Raw genomic sequence first — 13,801 nt, 5'->3', positions numbered from 1 at the left:
GCTATGGACTGAATTATACACCTCGTCCACATTCATGTGTTGAAGTCCTAACTTTCAAATTTATTTTGAAGTGGACCTTTGATAGATAATTACATTTGGTTGTGGTCACAAAGGTATGACCTTCATTGTGGGAATAGTGCCCTTCTAAGAAGAGACACAAAAAGCTTTCTTTCTTTCTCTCCCCCTATCATGTAAAGTCATAGTGAGAAGGTGACTGTCTACAAGCCTAAGAGAGGGCCCTCATTAGAAACCAGTCATTCTATCACCTTGATCTTAGACTTCTGTCCTCCTGACTCTGTATAAGCCATTCGTTCTCTGATATTTTGTTATGGCAGTCCTAACAAACAAATACGATAATCATACTTACAGTTGGAGATTCCACATAGTCGTTTCAATTCCATCTTGACTAAATAGTAACATCTTTAAGTCAAAAAACACTAACGCTAGTTTTGAGTTTTGCTTTTAAAAGTGCTGGCTTTCAAATAACAATTTTAGAAAGTAAAAATTAAAAGAGAAGCATGAAATATAAACAAGTATAGTGCAAATCTACTGAAATGCATTATCAATGTAGTAAAAATGGAATAAAAGATACTTACCACCACCAAGAATGTAAGAATCCTGGTGGTTCCCCCAATGTGATGTTTTTTTCCCATCTTATCTAAAATGAATAAAAAATATATTAAATACTTTCCTAATACTTTTTCCCATACATAATACAAAACAATATTTTTCCCATTTTTTTATTTTTTATTTTTTAGTTGTAATTGGACACAATATCTCTATTTCATTTACTCATCTTTTATGTGGTGCTGAGGATCGAACCCAGGGCCTCACATGTGCTAGGCGAGCTCTCCACTGCCAAGTCACAACCCCAGCCCCTATTTTTCCCATTTATAAGGTAAATTTAATGTTTTTCATCTTTTTCACATTATTCTTTGCTGGAGTTTTTCTAGTACTGATTTTACATAGTGATTTGTAAACTGAATTAGTCTATGAGAGAAGATGTTGCCATTATTTCCCTGAATTTGCTTCCCATTATACAAGTTATTAGGCTCTTCTCTCAACTCCAAATCCATCTTTCTGTGCAATTTGAGATGCTTGGTACCTCATAAGCTCAGTGGGGCCTTATAGCCAGAAAGTTGTCTTTCCTTAGAAGTTTAAGACTCAGCTGTGGAGGTTTTCCCTCTAATATTCTGATAACCACACTTCTTTATTTTGATCCATCAGCCCTATTGCTTACTTGTGGCAATTATTGATTTATATAACTTCATACATTCTGCAGTTCCTTGTTTTCTTAAACCTGTATTTCCCCATATTATATTCTGTTGAAACATTTAATGTTCTTTTAATTAGTATATCTGTATCTTGGTTGATATACCACCACCCCATGGCCCCCTATAAAATAAAATATTAAAAATATATTCTTTTTAAGCAGAATTAGGCATGGGCATAAATTTAGCTTTCATATATATTAGCTGTCTGAACTGAGGGAAGTTACTTAAGTCTTCTGTGCCTCCACTTCCTCATCTATAAAAAGGGATAATAGTAGTTACCTACTTCCAAGGGTTGCTGTAAGGAATAAACTGGTTAGTACATGAAAATCACTTAGAGTGACTGACACAGTAAATGCCTGATAACTGTTAGCTACTGTGGTTATTTTTTCTTTTACCTAGAAAAGCAATGCTATAAAAATTTATTCCAGCATCAGTGTCACCAGTACTCACAAAACTCCAGTGATAAATATTCAAGTATTTAGGTATGTGCCAAACAATTTTTACTTACTCATCAAAACAGTATAAAATACCTTGGTGGAAATCATATGCACAACTAGGAAAAACAGCAATTAGAGTTGAAACTGATATAAATGGAAGCAGTAAAACGTTAATCATTTAAACAAATTAAGCTGTTATTTATTTTAAAATTTTTGGAATTTGTGTTCGATTTAGTTGATTTACCATGTATTCAGATAACAAAAAGGAAATCAATCTAAAGAGAACCCAGCTTTAAAAAAAATAAATTGACACAAGATAATTGCATACTTATGTAATACAGTGTGCTATGTCAATTGATGTATATAGCATGTAATGGTAAGATCATGATAACTGGTATTACATTTCACATCAAACATTTATCATTTCTTTGTGTTGGAAACATTCAAAATACTTTCTACTAGCTATTTTGAAATATCCAATTAATTGTTGTCAACTGTAGTTATCCTACTGTGCTTTAGAACATTAGAAGTTGTTCCTCTTGTCCAACTGCACCCTTGTACCTATTAACTATCTTTCTCCATCCTTGCCTTCCCTACACCCATCCAGGATCACTACTTCTACCAGATCAACTTTTTGTTTAGCTTCCATATATAAGTGAGGACATGTAGTATTTGTTTTTCTATGCCTGACTTATTTCGCTTAATATAATGTTCTCTAGGAGAACTTAACATTTGAAGTCTGCCTGCCTGCCTGCCTTCCATTGTTCCTTCCTTCCTTTTGGTGAATCAAAAGGCATTTCAGGATCTTAAGGCATATCAAAATCATCAATATGAACATCAGTTATCACCACTGACTGAGGAATTTTCAAGAGACTGGGCTTTAAATATGTAGACTAAGTTATACCTTAAGGATTGCATTTTAAAACAAATTTCTAATTTTATAGGTTATGAATGAAGTAAGAGTTTTTTTTAAAAAAAAAAAAAAACAAGGTGATATTAACTTTCCAAGTATTTATATTTCAGATGACTTTGAGTTCACCATTACAAAAATTTAAAATAAAGTCAATATCTCTCAAAAATTAAAAATTCAGACTAAGTACGTTTTACAAAGTAAATTTGGAATTTTGAAATCTGTATGGGCATTTATATGGTATCTTTTCAAAGCACTGGATAGCAGTGAACACAAACAATAAAAATCCCTTTCTTCAGGATTATGCTTTGTAGGAAGGTAGATCATAAACTAATTAAAAGGGGAAGGGGGCAAATTGTGTTTATACTAGAAGATTACAAATGGTACAGAGGGAGACAAAGCAGTAAAGGGGCATAGAAAAAAGAGGAAAATAATGAAGTTAGTTCATAGTTTTAAATAATAAGATCCAGAAATGCCTCACAATAAACTCTGTGTATAAGTATGTTCCTTGTTTTTTTTTTTTTTTTAGTTAAAATAATAAAAAGTGGTTTAACAATACCCCAAGCAGCACAATTTGTTCAAAGGTCCTTAACATTTTGAAAAAGTAAACAAATATAATCATATATTTCAAAAAAAAGTCAGCCAATTCTTTATATCATCTGCTATGAAAGAACTCAGTTATTTTATCCCCAAAGGACTTAAAAAAATCAAAATTGTAAAACATAAAATAAACTCAAAAAGTGGTCCTAAATGGGGAGGGATGGCAACTTAAAGAAAGAGATCAAAGCCTTAAGTACCATTACTATCACTGAAGCATTTTTTAGAGTTCTTAATTACATAAATATAATGCAATGAGAACTTTGAAGTAGACATGTAATTTGTTCTCAAAATACAAACTTTTTCCAAAGATTAGAAATGTGATAACCATTTTAAGAGTATTAAATTAAGAATTTCCAGTAATTAATGAAGTTAGAAATACTAAATATGAACAATAAACTAGGACATGTTATATAAGTCAGACCCTAATTTGAATTCTCCTTAAAAATAACACAAATATTTGTACATATATGTTACCTTGTACGTATATGTCAATTTTTTTTATTTGATTATTTTAGTTGATTAACACTGTGTCTTATTGGTTCCTAAAAAATAAGTAACAATACTTAGTGAGATTTGTTATGGTTTGGATGTAAGGTGTCCCCCAAAAGCTCATGTGTGAGGCAATGCAAGAAGGTTTAGAGGTGAAATGATTGAGTTATGAGAGTTTTAACCCAATCCATGAATTAATCCACTGATAGGGATTAACTGAGTGGTAACTGTGGGCTGGTATGGTAGGGTTTGGCTAGAGGAGGTGGGTCCCTGGGGGGCGTGCCTTTGGGGAATATATTTTGTCCTATTGAGCAGAGCTTGCTCTCTCTGCTTCCTGGTACAGTGTCTTCAGCTGCTTGCCTCTACCACACTCTTCCACCATGATGTTCTTGCCTGGCCTTGAGTTCTGAAGAATGGAGCTGGCTGTCTATAGACTGAGACCTCTGAAACTGTAAGCACCAAAATAAAATTTTCCTCCTTAAAATTGTTCTTCTCAGGTCTTTTGGTCAAAGCAGAAGAAAAGCTGACTAAAATTAAAACTTAAGAGAAATGAAACTCTGCTGTCCTGATGAAAGTATAATTTAGTCAAACCCTGTCTCATTCTTCTCTTAATCTTTTGCCTTACATTAACTTATGTCTCACTGAAAGGGCATAAGAATGGGACCTCACAAATGCATCCCCCACACACTAATATTCCTTATCACTGAAATCAACCTAATCATATGAACACAAAGTTTTTCAAAGCAGTGTTCTTATATTTCATCTCAGTTCATTTTGACTTTGCATAATATACTAATAAAATAAAGCAAATATTGCTAATTAATTACTGCTTTTAATTAAAAGAAGAATGTGAGATGACTTATGGAGCAGTTAAAGTGACATAACTAGGTCTCAGTGCCAGGGTATGCTGGCAGTAGGATTAGACTCATAGTCTAACAAGTCCCACTGCAACACATCAGTCACTAAACAGTCTCCCTCATGCACATCCACCACCAATCACAAGCTATTTCAGGAGATAAAATATTCTAAGAAACTACCTGTATGGTTTATATTTGATATGGTCTTTTATGTGAGGAAGTCTGAAGACAATCCGTGTGTATTTTTAAAATATTACATATTATTATTCCTTAAAAGAAACTCAAAATGCTTCACATTCATCATTGCTTTCTGCCTCATAACATTTTCTTTTTTACTATATAGTGAGTAGAATTCATCTTTTTCACCTTAAATTACAAATCTGTGCCAGGAGCAGCTAGAACATTGATCCATCATATTGAACAGAAAAGCCATCCTTTTATAGTTATTGAATGAAAAACAAGTAAAGCTATGCTTTAAATATTTGCAAAGAAGAGATGGGTCTACATAGAAATATGTTTCTATAGCAAATGGTATTGATGCCTCCAAATAAATCTCTGTTCTAGGTATTACTTGTTTACAGAAAGCATGAAATGGTACTCAAAACAAGTTTAACCCTGCCCTGTAGAAAACTAAGCCATATTTATTGAAGCATTCTTAGAAAAAAATGGAAATTAGAAAAAATCTGAGAAATATTCACCAACAGTGATTCTAAGTTTTGATGCGTGTGTATACAATTGGATGAATGTAAATTTACCATTATTTTCTAAAAAAGGATAACAGAGAGTTAGTTCCATTTTAAAATTTTATTCATCTGTAGTTATTTTTTTAATAAACATGCATTGATGATTGGTAGTATTGAAAAATAGACAAAAATTACTCCTAAATTCCAATTGTCATTTCAGAAACAATTTTTTAGAGAAAGAGAAAGAGAATTTTTTTATATTTATTTTTCAGTTTTCGGTGGACACATCTTTATTTTTATTTTTATGTGGTGCTGAGGATCGAACCCAGTGCCCCACACATGCCAGGCGAGCGTGTTACCGCTTGAGCCACAGCCCCAGCCCTTCAGAAATAATTTTCCTGTTATTTATGAAGAGGTATTTTCTGTTGTATTGCTTCATAGACTTCAGGCTTAGTTAAATGTTTGAGTGGCATCTATGCCAACAAGTTCTCCCCCATTATCCAGTTTTTCTTTTTCCATTATAGCAATCCCAATGTGTATTTCCTCCCCCAAAAGGCTATTTCCTGTTGAACTATCAACCTCTCTTCCTTCTATCATTGGACTAGCTACAGGCTGTATTCTCTTGTGACTTTTATATACATCTTGAGACCCATTCATCTGTCATATTTCTGCATTAGAGTTCTTTGTCTATAATTATGCTGTCTCTATCAAAAGATCTAGCATTTTTAGCATATCTACAAAGACCAAACACTGAATCATGAACAAGATATATTGAAGACAAATATGCCTCAAGGTAATTATAAATTATATATTATCTGATATGGCAATTATTCTAGTAATTTATCCTATCATATATAAATATAGTCAGATGCGTTACATTTATATATGTACATATGTATTTTTTCATATATATGAAAGAGTTCATTAAAGCATTATTTATAATTGTGAAAGACAGGATATAACCTAATTTCCATCAGTAGGGGCTTGATGAAATATATATCACAGCACATTTCATAGAATGAAATATTCTATGACCATAAAAGGAGAATTGTGACATTTAATGAATCAATATAAAACAATTTCTAAAATCTAACAAGAAACAAAACAATCAAAAGTTAGAACAATGTGTATTATAAACTAACATCTGTGCAAAGAAAAAAAAATGATACAAACATAAATAGGTGTGCTCACTTGTGCACACAAAAGTTAAGCAAACACATTTGCTTAACTTTTCATCTTTATTTGCTTCTGGAGAGGTATGCTGCTACTAATAATTTATGTATTGTCTCTCACCTCCACATCCACCTTTCTGTACACTCCATTCTATACTTAGAGCTGGGATTCTGGAAATTATATTTCTTATTCTCCTTGCCAACTGGCTTCCTGTTAAATTCTGACATCAGGAGACACTAGCAAGAGATCAAAAGTCAGGAGGAAGAAGAGAAACTTCCTTTCTCTGGCTTCAAAACTGAAGCTTTTGTTGCTGCTGTACTTTTTGGCAGTTCTGGCCCTGTCAATATAGTACTTTTTGGCAGATCCAAACCCATTTCAACAACATCTCTAACAGCACAGTAGCAGGTTAGAAACTCATGGGATCCAAACTTTTCAAAGTGTTGCTGAATCCTTCACAATAGTTTTTGAATTTGAATGAATATTCAGAAATCCTTTTACTACCATAAAAGGATAAAGAAGACTCTGTATACCTATATACAAATTTGTTCCAAGATAAATTTGCTAAGATTTCTAACTTAGATACAACCTAACATTCCCACAGATTTTCTAAAATATTCCATGTATGAGTACATCTACACACTAAACTAAATGTAAATTAAAAAAATAAAATTTAAGTAAAATATTTTATATCTCAATTCAAAAATTAAAATCAATATAAGTTTAACAGGAAAAGAAGTCTGACTATACTTTAAAGTAGATAATCTAAAACTGAGTTATTTAACATAATACCTATTATTCACATGTGGCTTCCATAATTTAAAATTGTTAACTTAATATTCCTTATTTGCACCAGCCACATGTCGAGTACTAAACAGTTACCTAAAATTAATAGGGACCTTATTAGAAAGCAAGTATCACTTCCATAATTACAGAAAGTTTCACTGGGCAGTGCTGTTTGCTTCAGAAGGAAAGAAGACACCCTCTTGAAGGAAAATGTTTTTTTACAGGGAAAACTCCATAATGAATCCTTTTTTATTTTTGTTTTCTTTTTTGGTTCTATTCTTTGATCCATAAAAACAGAGGTCCTTAGGAATAGTATGAGAGGAAAGAATTATAAAAAGCTAAACAAATACTCAATGTTATGAGCTGAATTATGAGGTGACCCCCAAAAGCTCCAATGTTAATATAGGAATATTCAAAGCTGAAATGATTAGGTTATGAGACTGTAATCTAATCCGTTTACTCTAGTTTGAATGGACAGACAGTATGGTAAATATAACAGATGAGTCACTGGGGGAATGCCCTAAAAGGGTTTATCTTCTGCCAAGCATTGTGGCACACATCTATAATCCCAGTGGTTCAAAAGGCTGAGGCAGGAGGATTGCAAATTCAAAGCCAGCCTCAAGAATAGTATGAGAGGAAAGCAATTTAGAACTTAGGGCTGTCTCAAAATATAAAAATTAAAAAAATAATAATAAGGGTTGGGGATGTGGCTTAGTGGTTAAGTGCCCCTGGGTTCAATCCCTGGTACCAAAATAAATAAATAAATAAAACAATAAATAAACCTGCCCCCTGCTTCCTAGCTACCTTGAACAGAGTATCATTTTTCCACCATGCCCTTCTGCCATCATGTTCTGCCTCACTTTGGGTCCAAAGCATTTAAGTCGGCTGACCATGGACTAAATCTCTGAAAACGTGAGCTCAAAATAAACCTTTCCTCCTCTCAGTTGTTCTGTCAGGTCACAGCAACAAAAAGCTAAGTAACACTTGTTATTCTACATAATTCTTATTATTCTTTACATAAGAATTTAGGAGGCTGATAATGATATCTCAGAAAGAACTTTTGGGTATCCAGGGGGATTCAGAAAAAGAGAAAATGGGAGAAGTTTCAAGGTGTCAATAAGATTAGAGGCAAATTGCCCCCACAGGAAAATAGCTAGTGAGAAACTCTTTGTGGCAATATCAAAAAAATTAATATGAGTTGTGTCTAATATTCAAGCTAATGCTGTTACCCATACAATGCTTGATTTTTTTTCAGTTATCCCCTGACCTTCTATAAGAATCCTTTATATACAAGAGCAGTGAGGTAATAGAGCTTTGAAGTTATGAAGGAAACAAAATTTCACACATTAAAAAGGGATTATCCTTAAGAGGGAGTAACAGAATGGAAACATAATACTCAACAAGAACAAGAAATTGTAACAAGAGATCCCCAAGTGCCTCCAAGTAAGGCTCAGAGAAGTTGGAGAAAACTTGACAGCCTACAATATTAGGGACTAGGGCAGAAGCTATTTTGATAGAAAGGATAATATCAAAAGGTAGGAAGACTGTGGGCCATCCAAATGATAGGTGGTGCATACATGTATGGATAGGATATATATTTACACTTGACTCTAAAAAAAGAAACTACACTAGACAGAAAAAATATCAGTCACAAATTTTAAAAAAATAACACTTTGGAGCATTTACTACCTGAACTATACTAAGCAATTTATGTACATTAATTCATTTAAACCTTAGCATAATTCAGAAGCATTATTATGATTATCTTCTTTCTATAATTAAGAAAACCAAGTTAGTAAGAAAAATGTAAAATGTAATTCAAATCCAGAAAGTCTGACCCAAAGGTATTACTCTTACACAGTACACTCTATTGCCTCCAAATTCAAGTTGAAGAAACAAGTTTAGAAATAATAACTTTATTTACTCTTTTCATATAGGTGAAAGACAGAACAGACTTTTGGAGTCTATGGTGTTCAATACCTTAGCAATCCTAATACAATCTGAAGAACCAATCTATTAGATGTTTTTAAGTTTCTATTTCAGGCAAATGTGATTAATTTATGACAAAAAGGGACAGTAATGTATCATAAACAAGTAAAAGAAAATGAAGGTAAAGAAAGAATCTATAATCTCTTCAACATTCCAATTCTTAATTTTATTTGTTAAGGCTATTCAACCTCATTCTGTAGCATAAATACCATGCAAAATTTCAGCAACAAACATGGATTCTTTGTGTATTAAAACAATATAACTAGGGCTGTGGATATGGTTCAGTGGTAGAGCACTTGCTTAGCATGATCAAGGCCCCAGGTTTGATCCCCAGCACTGCAAAATAAAAAATAAATTACAAAAAAGAAAACAATATAACTAGAAAAAAAAGATAGCTCCTAATGAATTCAAAGTTACGAAACAAGTTGATATAAAATTGGAAAGATTTCTTACACTCTGTTTTTAGTTTCTGAATGTTGAAAGTTAATAAAGCAGAAGGTCTCTGTGTTGAGCATATTTCTTTAAAAAAAAAATGAGTCTCTCCCTAGGGGTAAGAAAATGAAAAGTCAGACAAACTATATTTAGGATACAGGTAGTGGTTTAAAACCTTTCATAAATCAAAGAAAACATCAAAAGAATGAAATTCGGAGAAATGATTTGATTTCTACTGTTAGTTCAAAGCTATCTTTTTTTAATTAAGAAAAAAAAAAGCTGAACTAATAATAATTATGTCCTCCACTCTTCTAACCAATAACAAAACCCATCAAGAACATTCCAATTTCTGACTGACTAAGTCAAGGGCACTTCTAGAAAGGCTAAGCCCAAGTGAAAGATCAGGCTGTAGAGAATCACATCTTGCGTGTTGAGATGATGCCTGGATTTCCAATTTGAACTTCTCACAACTTCACCCATAACAATGAGCCAGCCCATACAAGTAAAAGAAACAGTAAATCCTCAGTTAGAGGAGCTCATTAAACATCACATTCATTCATATCCCGAGGGAGAATGTCAAAGTTGAAAGAAGTATTCTATCTTTCTCCTTGAACCAGAGTGAGAACATTTGATTTCTAAATAATTGGTGTCATTTCAATCATTTCCTTTTTACCACAATAATCAATACAAATAAGTATGTCTCCCTATTTTAAGTTCTTTGTGTAACAGTTCTGAATGAGGTAAAAACCTGGAAATAGACTAGGGAGAATCTAGGGAGACAAGAGAGCCCTGCAAGGCTAAACTGGTTAATAAGTTATTCTACAACAAGCAGCCTTACACTTCTACATGATCCAAGAAAAATTAAGACAGAGCAAGTAGTGTATAGAGCTCTAAAATATTATATTCTCTTTTTTAAACTCTCCATTTGTAAGAAATAAGGTCACATAGACATCAGAGTATAGACATTGTTATTCTTTTACTTTAAAACTTTTGAAATGTCCATTTGACCAAGAAGATAAAGTGCAAACTTCCTAGCATAGTATGTAAAGGTCTTCATGTACCAGTCCTGGCAAAATGCACTATCAGCTTAGAAAAAGAGCCTAAGAAAGCCTACCTAAGAAGAGGGATTTCTAAGCTTTTTGAGAAGAGAAGGGAAGAAGAACTTAGGCAGAAGGAACATACCACTGAGGAAAGCCCAGATGACAGAAACTTTATGGTACATGCAAACACAAGCAGCTATATATTGCAGAAATTTAAAATGTGAGGGAGGAAATAGCAAGCTATTAAAATTTAACCAACTGAAATCAATAAAAATGCTGGGGTGTTCTCAGCAATGAGTTATCACAAATCTATCTCCAGGCTTCCCTCTCTAAATGCAGATAATTTAAGAGAACATATTTTCAACATTTATATGTTTAAATGATATAAAATAATGCATATTTGCATATATATTTAAGTGTGTAAAAAAATCCTATAACGAAAGATGAAATCCTCTTTGGTCCCTTTAATTAAACCACTCCACTCCCAAACACATTGTAAGTTTTCTATAATGTAAGAGAATAATATCCATTCATTTGGACTTTAATAGACAGACTGCCAAAATATTGCCTAGTAAAATAAAATACCAAAGTATGACATTTATATAGAAACCCTTGAACAGAAAAAAATGTTTTAGAGATCTTCATTAATTAATTAATTTATTAATTAGTGATATGTTAAGACCAAACCTCTAAAATTCCTAATTTCCAAATAGGGCTGGCTAATTCACATAAACTAGAAATAGGATTATTCCTTAACTTTATGTCTGGGGAGCAACTTAATCTCAAGAAAGCCATTCAGGGCATTATGGGCAATGGGTTGCCTTTGTATCCCTGATGTGGTAAGGCTACACTCATAAGATCACTAGACAAAATGTGATTTCAAGTAGCACTGTCCAATAGAAATACAAACATGGGCTACAAATAAGATCACTTATGTCATTGTAAATTTTTAAATATCCATATTAAGTAATAAGATAAAATTAATTTTAGTAATCATTTTTATTCAATATATCCAAAATATTAATATGTGGCCAAATTTTTTAAATGTAATGATGATACTTTATATTACTTGTTCAAAATAAGCCTTAAAATGTAAAGTTTACTTTAAAACATAGCACTTATCAATTTCATTAGTTATATTTCAAGTGCTCAAAATTCATATACAGCTAGTGGCTATAATTCACTAAGCTGTGTAACTATGACACAGTTATATAAATGCTCTGAGTTATATTGTTCTAATCAATAAAACAGCAATAATATGCCTTGTAAATTTCTTAGAAATTTACAAGAATTAGAGGGGATTTTGAAGATGGCAGAGTAGAGGAAAGCTGCACTCCAAGTTTACCTGGCTCAAGACCAAAGCACTCAACTTAGGTGTACAGCTTCCCAAAGAGATAGCAAATATTATCACAAAGGACATTTAATATAAAGTTGTACATCTGTTGCTGACATTAGTGCCACTCCTGGCTCCCCGCTTCTTCTAAGAGGGGCTGGAAAGAGATTGGGTCACTTCAAAATCACAGAGTAGATATCCCACAGCTGAGAAATACTCACATCTCAATCAAGCAGCAGTGAATCTCAATCCACACACAGTCTACTCCTCCTCAGCCATAAAATTACTCCAACTCAAATGAGGAGACAAAAGCCCCAAACCAAGAAGGACAAATCTGAGAAGGACTTCAGGTCCCACCCTGTAGCATCTACACACATCAAAAAAAGAGAGAAGTCCCAGAATAAATAAGAGAATTACACACAAAAGGATATTCATATAAAGAGGTAGGGAGGGCTGGGGATGTGGCTCAAGCGGTAGTGTGCTCGCCTGGCATGCATGCAGCCCGGGTTCGAGCCTCAGCACCACATACAAAGATGTTGTGTCCACGGAAAACTAAAAAATAAATATTAAAAAATTCTCCCCCCCACCCATCTCTCTCTCTCAAAAAAAAAAAAAAAAAAAAAAGAGGTAGGGAAATCCACCTCAACTGATGCACAAGTTGAAAACATGAGGAAACAGACAAATAAAATCTCTCTCCAAAATCCACAATCCCCCAACAAAGGATCCCACTGATAATGAGATGGATGAAATCCCAGCAAAAGATTATTTAAAAACTGACTATTAAAATGTTCAGTGATCTAAAAGAAGACCTAAGGAAGGAATTAAGAGAGCAGTTATAGGAACACAGCACTGAGGAAATTCCAGATGAGAGAAACTTTATGATATAAGCAGGCAAACACAAGCTGCTAGCACAATCAAACACAATTAGAGGAGATGAAAGACCACTTTAATTAATAGAAACAATGAAAAGAAACCAAGCAGAACTCCTAGAAATGAAAGACATGATTAATCAAATTAAAATTTCACTTGAAGGTATCACTAACATATTAGACTGCATATAAAATAAAACCTCAGCCCTTGAAGACAGAATTTCAGACCTTGAAGACAGGCTAGATGATCTTGAGTACACAGAATGAATAAAGGGGAAAAAATATAGACTATGACCAGAATATACAAGAACTCTGAGACAACATTAAAAAAAACAAACCTGAGAATCATTGGGATATAGTGAACATGACGATACAAACTAAAGACATAAAGAACATTTTCAATGAGATAGTTACAAAAAACTTTTCCCATATCAGAAATCAGATATACATCTAAATACAAGAGGCTTACAGGACTCTAAATAGACCTATTTAAATGAGAAGTTCATTACAACATATTATAGTCAAAATGCCTAACATAGAAAATAAGGGAAGAATATTAAAAGCTGCAAGAGAAAAACATCAGGTCATATTTAGAGACAAACCAATAAAGTTCACTTCTGGTTTCTCAGTCCACATCCTAAAATCAAGAAGGGCCTGGAATGAGAAAATCCAAGCCCTAAAAGAAAGTAACTGCCAGCCATAGTTATTATATACAGCAAATTTCACTTTCAAATTCCAGAGGTACATAAAACCTTTCCATGACAGAAATAAACTACAAGAAATTATAAGCACCAATCCAGCATTATAAAGAATATTCAAACTGCACACAAAGGAACTAAAAGACAATTCCCCAAGCTCCCAGAGGATGTTCAGTAAAGTAATAACCCACCAAATGATAATCAAGACAGGATAAAATACAGCAAAATATCAAA

At 33.1% G+C, this 13,801-nt stretch overlaps 1 protein-coding gene across 6 annotated transcripts in view; it reads right to left on the bottom strand.

Moving 5' to 3' along the window:
• The window catches only part of Ssbp2 (single stranded DNA binding protein 2), a 333,116-nt gene that overhangs the window by 229,022 nt on the left and 90,293 nt on the right, over nt 1–13,801 (bottom strand). For all 6 annotated transcript variants that reach the window (XM_027927778.2, XM_027927775.2, XM_027927777.2 and 3 more), the window contains one exon: nt 597–658. In XM_027927778.2, the coding sequence (XP_027783579.1) occupies nt 597–658 (62 nt within the window). The remainder of the gene's footprint in view (nt 1–596; nt 659–13,801) is intronic.

This window comes from Marmota flaviventris, chromosome 5 (assembly GCF_047511675.1).
Source record: "Marmota flaviventris isolate mMarFla1 chromosome 5, mMarFla1.hap1, whole genome shotgun sequence".
Classification (NCBI taxonomy): domain Eukaryota; kingdom Metazoa; phylum Chordata; class Mammalia; order Rodentia; family Sciuridae; genus Marmota; species Marmota flaviventris.
The sequence above is the reverse complement of the archived record's forward strand: the minus strand, read 5'-3'. Positions and strand labels throughout refer to the sequence as shown.